Below are 19,899 nucleotides of genomic sequence, written 5' to 3'. Positions count from 1 at the left end.
TAAAAATGGGCAAAAGGGATCCCTGGGTGGCGCAGTGGTTTGGCGCCTGCCTTTGGCCCAGGGCGCGATCCTGGAGACCCGGGATCGAATCCCACGTCGGGCTCCCGGTGCATGGAGCCTGCTTCTCCCTCTGCCTGCGTCTCTGCTTCTCTCTCTCTCTCTCTCTCTGTGACTATCATAAATAAATAAATAAATAAATAAATAAATAAATAAATAAATAAATAAAAATGGGCAAAAGACTTGAACAGACACTTCACTGAAGATACATAGATGACAAACACTTTAAAAGATGCTCTACATCATTAGCCATTGGGGAAATGCAAATTAAAGCCACAAAAAGATACCACTACCTACCTTTTAATGGCTAAAACAAACAAAAACAAAAACAACTGCCCTATAAAACAACCCAAACAAAAAACAAAAGAAATACTAATACCAAGTGCTGGAGAAGATGCAAATTTAACTGGAATACATTCTCCATGAGAAAGCAAAATGATACAGCCACTCTTGAAAACAGTTTGGTAGGTTTGGGTTTTTTTTTTTTTTTTTAAGATTTTATTTATTTATTAGAGAGAGTGAAAGAGAGAGTACAAGTAGGGGGAGCAGGAGAGGAGGGAGAGGCAGGCTTCCCGCTGAGCAGGGAACCCAACTCAGGCAGAAATCCCAGGACCCTGGGACCATGACCTGAACCGAAGGCAGATGCTTAACTGACTGACCCACCCAGGCTCCCAGTTTGGTAATTTTTATAAAGTCAAATACATGTGGGAGGTGGGCGGGGGGTTGGGGTGAGTGGGTGACAGGCACTGACGGGGGCACTTGACAGGATGAGCACTGGGTGATATGCTATATGTTGGCAAATTGAACTCCAATTAAAAAAAAAAAGTTAAACACATGTATTTACATTTAACCTAGAAATCTCACTTCTGGGTATTTACCCTAGAAATAAATACTTATATTCACTCAAAGATTTGTACAAGAATGTTTATGTCAGGTCTAGTCATAATAGCAAAAAAAGAAAAAGAAAAAAAAAAAAGGAACAACCCAAATGTACTTTGGCAGTTGAATAGATAAACGGCGATGGATCATATTTCATAATATGTTGGAATACTACTTAGCAACAAAAAGAAGGAAGCCACTGATGAATGCAACAATATAGATGAATCTTAAAAACTAGACTAGGCGAAAAAAGGCAGACACAAAAGAGTACATACTGGATAATTCCATTTATTCACAATTCTAGAAAGAAGCAAACCTAAATTACAATGACAGCAGATCAGTAGTTGCTGGGGGGTTGACTATAAAAGGGCAAGAGGGAGCTTCTTGGAAAGATGGAAATATTCTGTATCTCAATCGTGGTGATGGTTACATGGTTTCATATATTTATCAAAACTCAAAGTTGAAATATTCACATCTTATGACCTAGCCTGCTCACTTTTAGGTATAGAGTGATGTTTATCAAACTGCTGTTAGAGAACCATTATTAGGAACTATTAAAGCAATTTAGCGTGTCTCCTCTATGGGGCAGTTACCCTGAAACTAATTATGGTTAATCTTCGGGCTCCCTTACTTGCAAAACCTTTCAAGGCCAGGTTACTAGTTCTGTATTCATAATTTTGTATTCTTTTTCTACAGGAGGGCCCCAAATTTTATAAATTTTAGGCAAATTTAGACAAAACCTAGATTGGCTCTGGATGGCCAGATTTTTTTTTTTAATGAAATGGAATAGAAAATAATGAGAATGTTTTATGAAATGTTTGTTTCAATTCATACAATGGGCGATGACTTTAAAATTTGTCTTTTACCAGGGATTGTGTCTAAGGGGAAAAAGAAGAAAGTTGGAAGTTCAGGGCTATGTGGCGACGTATAGATGTATGTATACATTCAATGCAATACATTCAATGCACTTTACTTAGTAAAAGTAAATATTTGGAAAGAAACTAAATGTCCATAGATGTGAGAATAATTCAGTGGTTTATATATATGCTGTGGAATTCTATATAATTAAAATGAAGGGACTAAAGGCACATATATCAGGCTACATGACTCTAATAAACCCACCGTTAAGTATTAAAAAAAAAAAACCCACAAGTTAAAGCCCAATATTTAAGTTAAGTTAAAAATCATGTGAGAGAGGGATCCCTGGGTGGTGCAGCGGTTTGGCGCCTGCCTTTGGCCCAGGGCGCGATCCTGGAGACCCGGGATCGAATCCCACATCAGGCTCCCGGTGCATGGAGCCTGCTTCTCCCTCCGCCTGTGTCTCTGCCTCTCTCTCTCTCTCTGTGACTATCATAAATAAATAAAAAATTAAAAAAAAATTAAAAAAAAAAAAATATCATGTGAGAGGGATCCCTGGGTGGCGCAGTGGTTTGGCGCCTGCCTTTGGCCCAGGGCGCGATCCTGGAGACCCGGGATCAAATCCCACATCAGGCTCCCAGTGCATGGAGCCTGCTTCTCCCTCTGCCTGTGTCTCTGCCTCTCTCTCTCTCTCTATGTCTATCATGAATAAATAAATAAATCTTCAAAAAAAATAATGTGAGAAACAATAGAATAAGTCTGGTGAATTTTGATGTATTGTTCATAGTTACAGTCATTCTACAGTACAAGTTTTAAAATACTTTAGTACAGAGCTAATAAAAAATTCAGGATGGGACAGTGGTTACTTCTGGGGAGGAAGAAGAGGGGAGGGAACGGTATCAGGGTACACACAGGGCTTCGTTTTTATATACAATTTTTATTTTGTTAAAGAATGGATTTGAGGCAAGCAAGTGTTAAAATTTAGTAAGACTACTTAGTAGATGTGTGGGACTTTTGCTGTATTATTCTGAATCTTATGGTTGTGTTATATTCTGTATGCATATCGTTGTAAACATTGATAATAAGTATTTCATATTTGTGTAGTGTGGGCATTTACACACATCACAGCACTTAATCCTCTTGACGCCCCTTTGGGGTAAGTAGGGCAGACATTATTATTCCTATTCTATGGTTAAGGAACCTAAAACTGTAGAATAGTTTATTAAGAATTGGATTTGGGGAAGCCTGGGTGGCTCAGTGGTTGAGCCTCTGCCCCTGAGAACGTGATCCCCGGGTCCTGGGACCGAGTCCCATATCAGACTCCCCATAGGAAGCCTGCTTCTCCCTCTGCCTATGTCTCTGCCTCTTTTTGTGTCTCTCAGGAATAAATAAAATCCTTTTAAAAATTGGGACTCTCTTGTTTCTTATTTCATCTAGATTTGCATGGAAATATGTTGGAGAATCAAGTGCAGCCATTCCCTCCTACCCGAACCTTGGTAAGGCACTTTACCCAATGCGGGTATGAATTGTATTAATAACAGCTAAAGGGCAGCCGGGTGGTTCAGCGGTTTAGCGCCGCCTTCAGCGCAGGGCGTGATCCCGGAGACTCGGGGTCGAGTCCCACGTCGGGCTCCCTGCGTGGAGCCTGCTTCTCCCTCTGCCTTTGTCCCCGCCTCTCTCTCTCTCTGTCTCAAATAAATAAAATCTTAAAAAAAAAAAAAAAAAAAAACCAGCTAAATGTTTGTTTAAAAAGTAGTCATTCTAAAGCCCTCCAGTAATGACTTTGTGACGGGGTGGGAGGGATACATACCGCGAGCGAGTTCTTCAGAGGCACAGGCGGGTGTCACCTCCTGGCCGCAGCCCCCTGGCTCACTCGGTGACCTTGGACAAATCCCTTAACCTTCCACTACTTACTTACAATCCAGGAGGCCGAACGTGTCACATTCATAACTGCTCCCTCGGGCCTCCTGCCAAACACTGCTTTGAAAACTAGGGACCGGGGATCCCTGGGTGGCGCAGCGGTTTGGCGCCTGCCTTTGGCCCAGGGCGCGATCCTGGAGACTCGGGATCGAATCCCACGTCGGGCTCCTGGTGCATGGAGCCTGCTTCTCCCTCTGCCTATGTCTCTGCCTCTCTCTCTCTCTCACTGTGTGCCTATCATAAATAAATAAAAAAATTAAAAAAAAAAAAAAAAAAAAAACTAGGGACCGATGTAAGGCCGATCAGAACGCAACAATGCCAACTTCTCAATGCAAATACTCTGCGAGCCCCCTATTCCTCAAAGACTCTTTCGCTCTCATTTAAATAGTGCTGCGTATTTTAAGGGAGAATGAGTTTATACTTTGCAAAGGTTAATAACTTGTCAGTCACTAACATACGAACGCCTTTTGTTGTTGAAATGTTAAGCCGACGCCCAGCTAGACGGAATAAAAAGTGAGCGACTTCCCTGGTATTGCCCTTCCCCTCTGTAGTGGCCCCCGGAGATTCTTGGGAGCAAGCAGTTTGTTAACTCAAGTGGGGTCTAGAACCTTATTTCGACACGGATCATGCTTTATGCAAGTCCTGTGGATTCTGAGCACCGCGGCGCCGGAGGCACACGGGGCGGGATGGGCTGGGGATCGTGCGTGCGGCCCAGCGCCGGCCTCGGCCCGGCCCGGCTGCGGGTGCGCCTGGGGACCGCGGCTCCGCGGCTCCCCGCCCCGAAGCCGAGCCCGTCGCCGCCCAGGCGCCCGCGGAGGCCACGGGTCCCTTTAAGGCGCCCCGCGAGCCGGCCCGGAGCCCGGGGGCGGGAGGAGGGTGCGCGGGCGCTCGCCACGTGACTCGGCGGCCAAGTGCGCTCGCCAGTTTGACAGAAGTTTGAATCGGCCCCGGCGGCTCCGTGCAGCCGGAGCGGCAGCGCGCGGTCCCCGCGTCGGCCGCCCCGCCGCCCCCGCCGCCCCCGCCGCCCCCGCCGCCCGCCGAGCCCCGCCGCCCCCGCCGCCCGCCGAGCCCCCGAGCCCCGCCGCCCGCCGAGCCCCGCCGGTCCCCGCTCGCCCCGCCGCCCCCGCCGCCCCCGCCGCGCCGGCATGTCTGCGACCGAGGGCTCGAGTCGCGCGGCGGACAAGTCGCCGCGCCAGCAGGTACTCCCCGCCCCGGGCTGTCGCCCCCTCCCCGGGGAGTCGGCGGGACCCTCCCTGAGCGCCGCCCGTCTCCGCAGGTGGACCGCCTGCTGGTGGGGCTGCGCTGGCAGCGGCTGGAGGAGCCGCTGGGCTTCATCAAAGTTCTCCAGTGGGTGAGTCGGCTCCGGCCGCGGGCTATTTCGGGAGCTTGGGCCGTGACGCCGGCCCGAAGCAATGTGGCCGGAGCGGGGGGCGGCGACAGGTGGGCGGGGGAGGGGCGGGCCGGGGCTGCTCCTCCAGCGCCGGGGGCAGGGGGGTGCGAGCGGGGCCCGCGGAGCCCGGGATTCGGTCCTTCTATGTGCAAGGAGCCCTTGCCCAGGGCGCTCACATTTCACCCGGGCGACAGGACCCGGGTGTAACCTTTCCAGAACTCTGATCCTGCACATACCACTCCTCGGTGGCGGAGGGGGGAGGAGGACAAGGAGGACGAGGAAAGCCACGGAGGGCAGAGGAGGGAAGGAGGCGGGCGATGGAAACCATCCTGCCCCCAAACCCACTAGGACCTGGCTGATCTTGAAAATGGGCTCGGGGGACAGGGTCCTGGCTGGGGGTTGTCCTGTCCAGGTCACCAGAATAATCTGGATTCAAGTGACTGAGTGAAAGGGGGAATGAATGAATGAATGGATGAATGAATGAAGTCTATGGGTCTAGGATTAAATAAAAAATATGAAGACAATAAAAATCACACTGTGGCCAAATGTGCTTGTAAAATAAGGTAAAACATTGAGTTGGGAAGCTGGAGCTCTGGGTTTCAGACCTGGACCTACCTGCCTTTTCCAGCTATGTGACCTTGGGCAAGTCACTTCCCTGGACCTCAGTTTCTCACGTTAGTTAACTGTTGGTCACACCATCCCTAGGGTCCCCTTCTGTTCTAAACGGGTTGGTATGCTAGAGTATTGCCCTCCATTAGACTCACCCTGTGACCTTGAAGAAATCACTTGCCTGTGGCCTCAGTTTCCCTCTGTTATGGTCCAGGGGAAATACCATCTCCTTGCCTGACTGGTACTTTGAGATATAGGTATGTTCTCTGTCCTTACCAGTGCCCAAGGCATCCTGAGTGTAAGTCAGGAATGTGGACAGGTCAGTCTTTCAAATCATGACAACTTGTTGGAAGCATTTAGTGCACTATAACAGAAGAGATTTAAGTTAGACAATCCACACACCATTTGTGCTTTCACTTAATTAATTTATGTGCTTTCAGCACAGAATTCAGCTAGGCAATAAGTTACCATTAATACGGAAGAGGATGGAGTTCTAAAGGGCTTTTAACTCACTGGAGATAGGAGTTAGCACTGTGTCACCGATTCCTGAATCATTGTTTGGATGGGAATCATCAGATCTGGAATTCAGTGGCAATAGTGCATGTGGGGTTATCTCCAGATATCGAGACCTTGACTGGGGCTACAGGCCAGGCAAGGCGCTCCCAAGTGCAAATTCTGGGACCTAGTGGGGACTTTCCATTCTCCCTACTGCCTCAAGAGCAGTTGGATGGACTGCTGACTGAGCTTTTTTATACTCCCACCCCCACTTCCCTTCAGGACTAGAGTGGTGGCCATATAAGAATGATATTAAGGTCTCAGTACCAGTGGTGGCCATATAAGAATGATGTTAAGGCTCCATGTGACTGCCTTCCAGAACAAGGGAGCCATTATGAGGAGCAGAACCTGATATATAAGAGTACAATTTTATCATTAAACTAGACAAATGGATCTAAGGGGAATTTGACAAAGACTGTCAAGGGGTGAGGGAAACAATGCAGATCATTATTAGACCATGGAATCCTCGTTGATGGGGCGGGGGGGATTCCGAAAAGCTTCCCTCCTCAGTCCTTCTATCCTTTTCTCAATGCCCCCCACCCCAATACCCACATTTCTGTAAAGGCTGCGCAAAGCAATGCCTAGGAAAATGATCCAGTCTCCTTCCAGGGCCAGCACTGATGCCTAGGTCTAGACCCCTTTGACTTTTATGATCCTCACCTTCTCAGAGAGGGGGTGATGCCTTTCTCTCAGTGCTAAATCCGGGGGCCCAGGCTAGACTCTGAACTCAGCCTTCATTCGAAGGACAGCGTCAAAGGGAGACATGATTTGCTTTTGCTGCCGTGCTAGCAGAGCTTGAGTTTCACTTGCCGAGTCTCTCCAGGATGAGCTAATGTGAAAGTACACAGGAACCAGCACCAGAAATGACAGTAAAATATCCTTTGGGATTTTCACTCATCTCCTGCTTGGGGGATCCAATGTTCCTGGACTGGAAAAGGAAAAAGAGAAAACACAAATCTTGCATTTATCGTAATGATGCTTGAAAACTTGTGTTTTTATTGTTCTCCAAAAGCAGTTTGCTGATACCCTGGTAAGAAGAAAGCAGTGTTAGTCTTTTATTCATTAGGAGTGTGGCTTAGAGTGTCTTTTTTTTTTTTAAGATTTTATTTATTTATTCATGAGAAACACAGAGAGAGGCAGAGACCCAGGCAGAGGGAGAAGAAGGCTCCATGCAGGGAGCCCGACGTGGGACTCATTCCCAGTCTCCAGGATCACACCCTGGGCTGAAGGCGGCGCTAAACTGCCAAGCCACACCTCATTTCCAATTCTGATGTCTCACTACGTCTTCACAAAGCTAGCGAAATGACATGGGTATAGACCAATTATTAAAGAATTGGTTTCTTAAAAAAAGAAAAAGGCAGATTGTGAGGTCAATGGGCTTTGGTTTATATTAAGTCTCCTCTGCTTTCTAGTCATGGAATCTAGGGTACCTGGGGTAAGTAAAATCTTTGTGGGCTGTGGTTTCTTATCTGTAAATGAGGGGAGATCTATTATAGGAGGTGACTTCTATAAAGCATCCAAGCATTCAATCCAAGAAATCCAGGAGATATTCAGTGAGTGTTGACTCCCCTTCCTTTTGTTTCTAGACCTCCCCTTTCCCCTAAATTTCCTCTTTATACAGACTGTCAGCTAGATTTGTCCTTTGATTAGATTACTCAAATGTCACCACCAGATCCTCACTTTGAGGGTAAGGCATCAAGGAATCTCCTGGATTACTCAGTCACTGTTTCCATAGTAAGTCATACTATCATTAACTGGGTGTGCCCCTAATCAATAATTCACCTTTGAGGTGCCAAAGCCACTTACTTGGCTCCAGGATCTCTATAATGAAAATAAGCTATTTCAGTTGGTATAGAGGAATGCGAAAGAATACCACCAGAGTCCATAAAACTACTGAGATGACTGTAGGGGTAAGAGTAGGGTGAGAACTCATCTCCCTTGTGCCCTGCACTAACTGGGGTTCTCAAAGGATCATCACCATCCAGCAAGTCAGCACCAAACTGTCAAGGTGATTCTGGCCACCTGTCACCTGTATCAGAGATACAGAGACGAGCAGGAGTGCAGTGTATGACCATCACTGTCCCCAGCAATACAGTTCCAAGAGGAAGAAGGCTGGTTGGCATTAGAGACTTAGAGATTCCCTCCCCACCTCTCCCCTCTCAGGGACTCCTTGGCTACTGCTCTTTTTGAGCAGTTTGCTGAACTCAGGCCCTTGTGTTCAGTGATATGGATGGTTTCAGTTCTTTCCTGCTCCTCTCTGTGCCTCAGTCACCTGGCACATTCTGGTTCCAAAAGGTGGAGGAGGCTGGGTCAGGGTGTCTTTCTCTGCCACCTGCATCCCAGGTGCAGAGCTCCTCCCTGCCTCCTTATAATCTTCACTGAACATAAGAAAGATTCTCTCTCTCTCTCTCTCTCTCTCCCTCTCCCTCTCTCACTCTTTCTGTCTCTGTTGCTCGCTCTCGCTCTCTTTTGGCCTTAATAACTTTGTGATGCAGAATTTTAGTTTGTTTATTTGAACATTACACTTTTTTTCTCCTTGACATAAACTGTCAAGAGAAGGTACTGGGTCTTATTCATTCATCTTTGTGTCACCAGCACTTGGCACATAGCAGATGGTTCATAACTGTTTGTTGATGAATGAATGAAGTAGAAAGCACTGGACAGGGAATGAGGAGATGTGAATTCTAAGGCTAGCTCTCACAATCACTAAATGTGACCTTGGGAGAGTTACTTGATCTTTTGGGACTTTAGTTTCCACCTCTGTGAAGTGAGACCACTGGGCTTAACGATCTCTGAGATCTTTTTTTGCTCTGATGTCCTGTGAACCTATGAGGTTCCCCTCAGATTTTTCCCTTTGTCCACTTACACGCAAACTTTATATTATCTGGCATCACATGACTGCCTGATATTCAGATTTAATTATGTATTCTGATTGATAAAGAATTATGTAAGGTGTTTCTGGATTCCTGACTTTCAAAGAATCAAAATAGAAGAGGAAACAGTTAGTACTCCAGCTATTTGTGGTATATTTCACTCTTTGAGGAATCATAGAGCAGGGTTCAGGATTTTCAGAACTTCTAGGTTACCATCTAGACATTAGTAGAACTTTGGACAATGATGATAAAGTTCTATAACCTGTGTTGTTCAATATGGTACCTGCTAGTCACATGTAGCTATTGAAATGTGGCTATTGTGACTCAACAGCTGAATTTTTTATTTTATTTAATTTTAATGAACTTGATTGTAAATAGCTGCACTTGGCTAGTGGCTACGATGGTGGATAGTCCAGCTCTAAATTACGAGTTCCATGAAGACAGAGATTTTTCTCTTTTGTTCACTACTAAATGATAGTGCTTAAAACAGTGCCTAGTACACAGTAGATGCTCAGTGTCATCCTTCTGTAGATGTGCCTGTCAAGGAAGTGCTGGTGAGGAGAAAGCTCCACAATTGAACACTCATTGCCCCAAGTTAGAAATACCTATTTTCTTAGGGGACCTCTATAGCGCTAACTGCCAATGGATAAAAATATATCCAACTGTGCTGCCCTTCCTAGAATGTGACACTCTAATTGTGTGTCCAGTTCTCAGCGCCAGAGGCTAAGAGGAATAAAGAAACTTGTAAGAAGTTGACATAAATTCCAGAATTCCTATGACAAAAGAGCTAGAGGAGCACCATTGTTATGCCAGTGAGGAGGCTTGGAGTATATAAAGGGTAATGATGCAGAAGCTTTGGGCAACTTCTCTTCAGCTCTGTCACCATGAGCAAACAGGTCTCTATCTCAGCCTCTGTAAATGAAGCCAGATGAGGTTATTCAGGCATTGGAAAGAGCTATACTCTCTCCTTTTCTGAATGTTTTTAAAAATGAAGACAATTCTCATTTGTCTGAACTAAACCTCACGGAGACAGAGAGGTGCTCATTATGACCTTTAGAGAGGGGTGAGCAGCTCCAGCGTGGACAAGAGCTGCCAGGCCAGGCGATGCAAGGCAGGGCAGTGGCACCAGACACCACCCAGGGGCAGAGCACAGCTGCTGGCAAGCCCAGCCAAGAGCACTCTGATAGCATTACTCTCTTCCAATGAGAGAAAGGCCTCTGGATTGCCTGCTCCAAAGCCCTCATTTTACAGACAAGAAAACTGAGACTCAAAGTGGAGTGACTTACTTGAGCTCATCCAGCTAATGAGTGACTGGACCTGGACTAGAACCCACATTTCCAAACTCCTAACCCAGGTCTCTTTTCCCTCTGTAACACTGTCAAGCGTTAGCAAAATCCTGTGCACACAACTCTACTCTAAACTCTGGGTGCAAGGCTGGGATGTAGATGAGCTGTCTTCTAGGTGCTTAATGTCCAAGACACCAAGACACGGAAAAACATACAGAAAACGGTCATTAACAGAATAAGCTCTGTGCTTATTAAGAATGATTACATCATGTGCAAGCCTGGACGAGGTAAGTGCACAGGAAATGGGGCCTGAGCAGATAATGTGGGAGGATCAGAGATTCCAGCTTCTCACCTCCTTTTCTAACCAGTGTGTTTCCCCAGAAAGAAATCTGAAAACCATAGGTTGGGGAAATTTCATCTCACTCAAGACAGGAGGTTTAGTCAGATGTGATGAAAGGTGGAGAGGAAAACAATTCAAGTGATCTGAAATGCCTCGGGTTCTTAACACTGAGTGATGGCAGCACCCGCAGATTACAAAGGGCAACACCACTGGAGAAAGAGTGGAGGCCGATAAGGCAAGTGGAAGGTACTTTTCTCTGGGCTTGAGCCAGGACTGTCAGCATAGACGCAGCCAGCCCTGCTGCTGCGAGAAAAGTATGTTTGGGGGAAGAGGGGTTGGGCTGCCAGACCATGGGACGGCAGCTCCCCGCCTGGGCCCTCTGAAGGCTTGGCGGCAGGTGTCCCTTCTAGCTATACCTCCAGTGAGGAAAGAAGACACTGGAAGGTAGCAACAAGGTAATAACAAGATTCAATGACAGCTTCAAAGGAGAAATGTTAGGAATTCCAACACACGCCTGATCTCAGCTGGCACAGAGGAACCTATTTCTAGGGTGGCTCTCCCTTGGGGAGAAAGTTCAAGTCCAGCTTTATGCTAGATATTTCCAAAAGTGTAACTTGCTTTGTGTTGGTCATCCTCTTAAGGAGACTACCTGTGCTCCACTGTCACATCCACCGGGGAGATGTGGAAAGTATCCATTTCCTCTCTCTACATCTCCCTTCCAAGTCAACCTCATTCATTTGGCTATTTGGTCCAGCACTTAGGTGCAGTGAACACGGCATCTGGAGCCTGGAAGGCCAATGGAAGCCACGAGTCCCTGCCCAGGAGGGACTTGATTAAAGGGAATCCTCCCCCACCCCCATAACTGCACCTGCGGAGAGTCAGAAGGTGGTTTTGATGGGATATACCTTGGCTGGTTGAGGGCTTCCGACTCTCAAAGTGGCTTCCCTCTCCCTCAGCTCTTTGCTATTTTTGCCTTCGGGTCCTGCGGCTCCTACAGCGGGGAGACAGGAGCAACAGTTCGCTGCAACAACGAAGCCAAAGATGTGAGCTCCATCATTGTTTTGTTCGGCTATCCCTTCAGGTGAGCAGGAACTGATTCCAACCCCACACAGCCTCTCTCGCTGGTTTGGCAGGACCTGCTTGGTCTCTTCCTCCTCCAGAAACCTAAAGACTTTTTTGCTGAGTGCCACTCCAGGTTCAGATAGAACTACAAGACTTGGGTCCTCCCTGCCCGTTAACAATCTCAGACACACACACACACAGAATTTCAGACACACTAGCCATACGGAAACATCAAGGAAACTCAAATAGATCATTGTTATAATAATGTTCCAGTCCATAGATGACCAATAGCAGGTAACATAGTTCCTACAGGAAAAACCCTTGCAGTTTGGGATGGAGGTTTCCAGGAGTCGGGGCTAGTTGTTCAGGTCTTTCTTGACCTCCAGCAACCTTCTTCCTGCCTTGAAGGTTAGGGAGCTTGAGCCTAGGGAGGGGAATCCCAACTGTTCAGAGGAGAATCGGGGACAGGGCTCATTTTCTCAGAAAGTTTTATACCAACAGCTAAGTTAGGTTAACTATCTTTTGTTTATAACAGAGTGATTTTTTTTCTTTGTCCTGATTTTGTACCATATAGTTTCATGGGGTGGGGGTGGGGGGCGTTCACTAAATAAAGCCTGAGAATGGGCAAGTCCAACCTTAACCTGGCCACCGTGGGCCTGTGCTTTCCCAGGGGCAAAATGAAGCTGATCTCCCTGGTGGTTTAACAGTCACCATATCTGGGCAAGGTGGATGACTGTTGGGTAGTGGCTGAATGGGAGGTAGAGTTGGACCAGAATTCCAGGATGTTCCTGTCTTTTTTTTTTAAGATTTTTTAATTTATTCATAAGAGACACAGAGAGAGGCAGAGACACAGGCAGAGGGAGAAGCAGGCTCTCTGTGGGGAGCCCGATGCGGTACTCCATCCCAGGACCCCGGGGTCACGCCCTGAGCTGAAGGCAGACGCTCAACCACTGAGCCACCCAGGCATCCCTGGGAATGTTCCTGTCTTGACTACAAGGTTGCCTCCAGGAACGACCCTCCCCCCACACCCCCTTCCTTGGCTCTGTAAGAGTCCCGGGGTGGGAAGTAGCACATGACTACTCCCAGAGCAGGGACAGTCCCCTGCCTCCACTGGGAGAGGACTGCCCGGAGCTCAGGATGGCATCCCCTGCCACCTGCAGGTTGAACCGGGTCCAGTATGAGATGCCCCTCTGCGATGATGACTCCACCTCCAAGACCATGCACCTGATGGGGGATTTCTCTGCTCCTGCTGAGTTCTTTGTGACCCTGGGAATCTTTTCCTTCTTCTACACCATGGCTGCGCTGGTCCTGTACCTGCGCTTTCACAACCTCTACACAGAGAACAGGCGCTTCCCACTGGTGGTGAGTGGGCACAGGCCAGAAGGGATGGGCAGGGAAACTAAGGAGATATGCGTTCTGGGACTGAGGCCACATGGAGGGGAGAGGACATCCATATGTGGAACCTCCTGAGTCTCCCACCAGCTCTTTGCCCTTCATACCCTTTGGGTTCTGTGGCTCCCACGGCTCCGAGGACGCTGCCTCTCCCAACCTCCCATCATTTGCTGTGCTCACAGAAAGCATAATAGCATCAAGAAGTAGGCTCTGGAGTCACACTGCCTGGGTTCAAATTCCAGGACAGTCTTTACTAACTGTGTGCTCTTGGACAAGTCACTTCTCCTCTCCAGACCTCAGTTTCCTCAATATAAAATGGGGATAAGATAATACCTATCTCATTAATGTTGTTCCCCCTCTACCACCTTCCTATCCCAGGTATGCAAGGTGGAAGGGGTGCCTTAGAGAACCCCATTTGTCTCCTGCAGTCTGCTTTCACACTGCCTTCAGTTGTAGCTGAGCAATGGTGATCAGAGGAAAGGCTTGAAGGCGAGGGTGGGGAATTTAGGCCAACTAGGTTTGGGGGTGACAGTGACTAGCAGCTGTTTTGATAGACTGTTGTCTGACTTTGTTCTGAGGGCCTGGGCAGGGGTAGCCCTGGGTGGCAGGGTTCCTTTGGTGGCAGTGAAGAGATTCCTTAAGATGGTCTGGGCTCTTTGAGGCTCCAGGTGTTGGGTAGGATAGCAAGGGGTAGCTGTCCCGGACCCCAAGATCCCAGTGCATTATGACCTTATGACCAGAGGAAAAATGTAGACGAGAGGGGGGGGGGGGCTTTCTGAGTGTGTTTCCTGTCCCTCTGCTCCTCCTAGGACTTCTGTGTGACTGTCTCCTTCACCTTCTTCTGGCTGGTAGCTGCAGCTGCCTGGGGCAAGGGCTTGACAGACATCAAGGGGGCCACCCGGCCATCCAGCCTGACTGCAGCCATGTCTGTGTGCCATGGGGAGGAAGCAGTGTGCAGTGCCGGCGCCACGCCCTCCATGGGCCTGGCCAACATCTCTGTGGTGAGACCTGTGGCCGCTGAAGGGGCCTCGGGGAGGCAGTGCTATCTCAGGTACCCGGGCCTCGCCCGGTGGCAGGTTCTGAGGGGAACAGACAGGCCATCTCTCCACTGGTATTCCCTGCAACTGGAGCTGGTGACCCCTGCACCTAAGAGTGGCTGCTGGTCCCTGGTTGACCCTGAGAAGACATTTTGGTTTGGGGGGTGGGGAACCTAAGAGCCACGTAGCCTCCTGTTCTTTCCTCTTGTACTGTCTTCCCATTTCCCTTCTCCCCATGTCCAGGCATGCTCTCTGCGACTGTCTCCCACTCCTCCTGCCTCTTTACAATGTGTGTGTGTGTGTGTGTGTGTGTGTGTGTGTGTGTCTATGTGCACGTGCAAGCATGTGAAGGGGAGCACAGAGTGTGGCTGGGCTCAAGACTGGGAGCAGACCCGGAGTGAGAAGGGGTTCATTGTCACTCGGGCCTCCAGACTGGAAAGAGGCTCTGGGCAGAGGTGGGTCCAGCTGGTACGCACATGTTTGGCCACCCCAGTTGTTAAGATTGTGGAAAATTTTCCATATCAGTTGGTAAATAGCTGAGCCCTCGAGCTTTTCAAATGTGCCCTCACCTTAGCCCTGCCCTGAAAATGACCTGGAACTCCCCAAGGTCCAGCAACTGAAGAGTTTCATTGCTGGCACACCAGGGAGCCTTCTAGACCTTGCTAGAACCCTGCTGATAGATTTTAGTCCCCAAGAGCTTATTGTAAAAATTTTCACACACACAGTAAAGTTGAAAGAATTTTACAATGAACACCCACACACTCGTCGCCCAAACTGTACCATTAACATTTTACTAGACTCGCTTTATCACATACCTATCTGCCTCTCTTCATCCATCAAACCATCTTATTTTTAATGCATTTCGAAGTTAATTGCAGACATCAGCACACTCCCACCCGAATACATCCTGCTGATAGGCTTTTAAGTATTTTTGAATAAATATTTGAATATGGCCCTGCCTGGGTCCCTGGCCCTAGGAAAGGAGCACCTTGGACAGCTCTGGTCCCACCCACCCTTGGAAAAGGCCCTCAAAACAGTGCTGTGGATAGCGCCACTAGAGCCCTTGCTCCGTGCTCTGCTTTGCATGATGCTTCACTCCAGGGGCCAGATTCTCCTAGTGATCAAGCTACAGCTCAGGTGCATGCTGTGGACAGTTACAGACTTTTACCAGAGAACCCCTAGTGGGCACTGGCATTGAACCCGGCCTCTACATCCCGTCCCCTGAAGTCCAGTCTCCCTAGCCCTCTATGCTCTTCCCCCACCCACCACACGAACAACTCCTCCCTGTTCCCACAATGCTCTCCTTACCATTCTCACAAACTTCCCTGATGTCTTTGCAGCTCTTCGGCTTTATCAACTTCTTCCTGTGGGCCGGGAACTGTTGGTTTGTGTTCAAGGAGACCCCATGGCATGGGCAGGGCCAGGGCCAGGACCAGGGCCAGGGCCCTAGCCAGGAGAGCGCAGCTGAGCAGGGAGCGGTGGAGAAGCAGTAAGCAGCCCCCCATCTGGCTACTCCTGAACAGGACAGCACCTCTTCAACAACCTCCAGCTTCCAAGACCTCCCTCTTCCTTCTCCAACTCCCCTTCCCCCATCATTCTGGGCTTTGAGCTTTGAGATGTCATCGTGGATGGATGGGCATCAGCTGTCAGAAACCCCGGGCAGCCCACCCAGTGGCTTCCTATCCCTCCTTTTACTGAAGCCTCTGGTGGTAGGAGCTCAGTGCTCCTTGTCCACTGCCTGGACCTCAGCATCTTACTTGGGATCTTACTTGTACCTTTACAGCCTCTGAGAACAAGCCTCTACTGCAGGAGAGTTTGGGGCAGGAGACCAGAGCCCTGAGACCAGTTCCTAGCAGCCACTTCTATCAACCTGTCGGCTTCAATAAAAGTCAGGGGCGGAGGGGATTGGCCGGCAGCCTTCTTCCTGGTCTCTTGCATGAAGAGCCCACCAGTGGTTTGGTGGCCCCTCTTCAATGGCTGTCATCTAAGCCTTGTTTCTGCCCTGATCTCCTGTCAGTTGGAGCTCTCCTACTTTTTCCTCTGGCCCCTGCTCACCCACAGAGCCTATCATGTGGGAACCCAGGAGGCCAACTAGCCTAGAAAACAGCTCTGTAGAGGGTCCTGATGAGGCCTGGACTCACTGGGGAGCAGATATATTGCAACTGGCTTGCAACTTCAAGAAACTGAAGCCAGGAAACTGTCTGGGGAAGCAGTTTCTTCTATTCCCTCAATCCTCCCACCCCTCCAGGCTCTGGCACTTTCTACCAACACTAGAAGCTCCTGACCTTCCTCCCTGTCCTCCTTCTTGGGCTTAGTCTCCCATATCGGACACAAGATGAGGGGTCTAGGAGCATCTCCATCTCAGCCCTCCCTTCCTCCAGCCGCTCCGTCCATCTCCCTTCCCCAGCCTCTTGGGTCTGAGGCATTCAAGATCCTTTTCCATGTCTGTCCAGGCCTTCCTTTCATTCCTGTGGGTCCAGAGAGGGCTTTGGAAGGGCCCAAAGGACCATCACGAGGCTAAGTTGCCCCAGAGCCCCAGGACATGGATGGATGGGCCCATTTCTTTCTCATTTCCCCAAACCCACAACTCCTTCTTTGGCCTCTCTTTCATACTTCTTTGTCTCACCTTCACGAAAGAATATGGCCTCTCGGTTTGCCCTCTGTCCCTCCCAGGCTCTAACCCTCTCCACCCCAACCCCAGTCCAGGGCAGGCCAATGCTATTGGTGCTTCTTCACTTTGGGACCCAGTTCCATATTTGTCTTTGATGTGTCTCCTCTTTCTGACACCTCCTTCAGTCCCTCTCTGGACCCCAGGGCCTAAGAGTCAATGCTGACTGGGAAAAGGCCATCCAGCTCCTCCCCAACTCGAAGCACTTCAGTCTGCCCTGGCCATCGGGCTGCTCAGGGAAGGATGAAGGATGAAGAATCCAGCCATTTCCCAATCCAGTGCCAATTAACCGATTTATCATACCAAAGGTGAATGTGCCCTGTGCCAATTTCTCCTCAGGACGGAGACAACCCCTCCAACCTTCTCACCTCCCTAAACACCATTCACAGTGCACATTACCAGGGTCCCCAGAGGACAGGGTCTTTGACTTTGGGCCAATCATTTCTTCTTTGGGTCAGTTTCCCCACTGGACTGGGGGAGTGTGAGATTTACGTCCTCAAATGCTCCAGAACCCTTCAGTGAAAGAATTAACTTTTTGTTTTGTTTTTAGATTTTGGGGGAAGGGATTTGAGGAGGGAAGAGAGGGGATGGGGTTGAGAGTGTTTCTAAGTCTGAACCTCTCTGTCCTGAGCTGTCCCCATGGTTACTCAAGAAAGAGGGGGAACAGTATTGCCTACAGCTCCAGAGACACAGAGAACAAAGAGGTGACCATTTTTCTAAGCTGGCCCCTGTGAGGGTCTGTGAGCAGCTTCTACTGGAACTTCGTTTGGATTCTGTATATGTATTTATAATTTATTTGAAATGTGATGGATAGTGTTCTGATTTGGGGGCTGAAGTTAGCAACTGGCCCTTGAGCTAGGGGAAGGGGGGTGGGGTGGGTATGCACTCCTGCCAAGGACTCCTAGCCCAGAACTCTTCCTAGAGCAGAGAAGGTTCTTTCTCCTCCTCAAGAGGCCGGCTTGTTCTCATCCAGAAGGGCCTTGATTTAGGCTATGGCCTCATTTTCCGTGACCACCCAAAGAGGAAAGGCTACTTCACCTCATTACCTCCAGACGTCTGGGCTAGGCCAACTGCTGAGGGCAGAGCTGTTCTCATAGGACTCATGTCCCCTCCAGTCAGGGCTGGCACCAATGCATTGCCTGGTGGGGCCTGGAGTAGGGGACTGAGTCTGGTTTCTCCAGATTACAGGAGGCCAACAGGCAGGGCACATGCCCTCTGCCCTACTAAATGCTGACCCTGCCAGGGTGCCCGCCAAGAACCCTTTCTGAATTTGCGTTCCCTCCACTATTATGATCATAGGTCTCCTACTTCTGGGATTGAGGATCGGGGTGGGAGGGAGAATGTTGCATGTTGTTTTCTGGTGCTTGTTATTACACATTTGAATAAACAGTGCTTCAAAGCATTTGCCATAAAGGAGCCAAGACTAGAGCCCTTCCAGGGATTTTTTTTTTTTCTCTTCCTACCATTGCTTTAGGTTCTTGGACAAATGTCAGCATTTCTACCAAAACACCATTCTCTCCACTCTGCATCCCAAGCAGTAGAGTCTGAGTTTTTCCTCTTTTGGTGGCACCAGTTAGTCCAAGGCAAGTAGACTCATTAGCAAATTTGAGCAAACTCAAAAGGCAAGAGACAGTGGTTCCACAGTGCTATTTCCATTTGCTCTTCTAAACTTCCTGTCAGGAGGTGAGGGCCATATGCCTTGACCTTTTAACTATAAAGGTTCCTTCTGAACAAACTTGCACCTCTATCCCCCTTGCCCTTCTTACAGGCTACCCTTACATTCCCTAGAAAAAACACACTTGGACACAATGTTACATTCAATTTCAACAAGTTCCTGGACACCCCCCCCCCCCCAATCTGTGGCTCTCAGGTTAAGAATCTCTGCCCTCAGAGATTATCTTCCTAGTACTTAAACATTCCCTGGGTGAAAGTGAAAAGGAAGTCTGAGTTCTTGAAGTCACAGACCTTGACTTACTTGCCTCCAATTTGGTTTCCTTTAGCTGAAGGAATGAATCTGGGGTGAGCTGTAAGGGTTGAAGAGGGAAAATAGGACTAGTATCTCTTTTCTGATGTGATGGGGGGACAGGCTTTGTCTCTTGGTTGTGGGAGGGTGGGAAGAAATGTTATCAGCTGAAAAAAAGAAAGAGGATGATTAAGGTATTTTCCAGGCCTTAGTAAGGAAAATAACAGATCTGATGAGAAATCTCCCTATGCCTAGGCTCTGATAGCAGCCCTTCCAGCAGAGAAAATATTCATTAGAAAAAGAAGCCAAAGTGATGGATGGAGTCAGGGTCCAGCCAGGGTTTGGGAAGAGGCGGTACAGGGTATCGATCGCAGTTCTCAGGAGGAGAGAAGGATCAGCAGAGATGCTGCAAAGACCAGCAGCCTCGGGGCCGGCTCTTGGCTCGGAGACAGCCTTCTGTCATCCTGACAGGTGATCCTGATCAGCTCATCTAGGTCCTCCCAAACCCAGACAACGCCACCCCAGCCCTCTAGCCTGCATCAGGGCACCGTGGGTGGCCCACAGAGGAGGCACAACACGGGAGCCGAGGACCCTCCCCCACTCCAACCCTTGTGTCCTTCCGCACATCCAACAGACTCCCTCCCCTTGCCCTTCTGATTCACAGCGCCCACCTCCCTGCACCTACCCTATTCGATCTACGGGGGAGCGAAGTCGCTTCTTGACCGCCAGCCCGGGAAGGGGCGCCAGCCAGCTGGCGGAGGCACGGCTCAGAGGGGCTCTCGGGCAGAGAGAGGGCTGGGGCTGGGGGTGCAGGGAGCTTGCGGGAGCGGGCTGGTAGCACAGAGAGTGGGTGCACAAGGGTTAAGAGAGGGGGTCCCGGGCCTTCGGTCTCTTCGCCCCCCGCAGTTGTGCATTTTGGAGGGGCTCTGGCTGCAAGCTCGGTAGGCAACAGCGCCCCCCAAGACTACACTTCCCAGAAGGCTGTACGAGAGGGAGCGCGAGGGGCCGAC

General features: G+C 49.2%; 1 protein-coding gene and 1 long non-coding RNA gene across 5 annotated transcripts; one reads left to right on the top strand and one right to left on the bottom strand.

The window, feature by feature from the left end:
* Positions 1–1,204: 1,204 nt before the first annotated feature.
* On the bottom strand, positions 1,205–19,872 carry LOC140598352 (uncharacterized). 4 transcript variants are annotated; one of them, XR_012000728.1, is made up of 6 exons: positions 19,575–19,872; positions 18,892–19,056; positions 11,673–11,758; positions 6,929–7,196; positions 5,990–6,077; positions 1,205–3,499 (listed from the first exon to the last, which is right to left on the bottom strand). It is a non-coding gene; the product is annotated as an uncharacterized lncRNA (long non-coding RNA). The 4 variants fall into 4 exon arrangements; XR_012000729.1 differs by lacking the exons at positions 1,205–3,499; positions 5,990–6,077 and having other exon boundaries at positions 6,118–7,196; positions 18,892–18,950; positions 19,575–19,857; XR_012000730.1 differs by lacking the exons at positions 1,205–3,499; positions 5,990–6,077; positions 18,892–19,056 and having other exon boundaries at positions 6,118–7,196; positions 19,575–19,839.
* Positions 4,763–18,339, top strand: SYPL2 (synaptophysin like 2). The gene is made up of 6 exons (XM_072754402.1): positions 4,763–4,913; positions 4,991–5,065; positions 11,724–11,848; positions 12,990–13,191; positions 14,031–14,222; positions 15,599–18,339. Exons 1-6 carry the CDS (start codon positions 4,860–4,862, stop codon positions 15,749–15,751), a joined length of 801 nt encoding a protein of 266 aa, XP_072610503.1. The 5' UTR covers positions 4,763–4,859; the 3' UTR covers positions 15,752–18,339.
* Positions 19,873–19,899: the final 27 nt, after the last annotated feature.

Source organism: Vulpes vulpes, chromosome 3 (genome assembly GCF_048418805.1).
Source record: "Vulpes vulpes isolate BD-2025 chromosome 3, VulVul3, whole genome shotgun sequence".
Lineage (NCBI taxonomy): Eukaryota > Metazoa > Chordata > Mammalia > Carnivora > Canidae > Vulpes > Vulpes vulpes.
This window is presented reverse-complemented; position numbering and strand designations above follow the sequence as displayed.

Excerpts from the sequence above, each read along its gene's own strand:
- SYPL2 (XM_072754402.1), top strand. The coding sequence starts at position 4,860 with ATGTCTGCGACCGAGGGCTCGAGTCGCGCGGCGGACAAGTCGCCGCGC. Across the intron at positions 4,914-4,990 it reads ACAAGTCGCCGCGCCAGCAG|GTGGACCGCCTGCTGGTGGG; the intron begins GTACTCCCCGCC and ends CCGTCTCCGCAG. Across the intron at positions 11,849-12,989 it reads TTGTTCGGCTATCCCTTCAG|GTTGAACCGGGTCCAGTATG; the intron begins GTGAGCAGGAAC and ends TGCCACCTGCAG.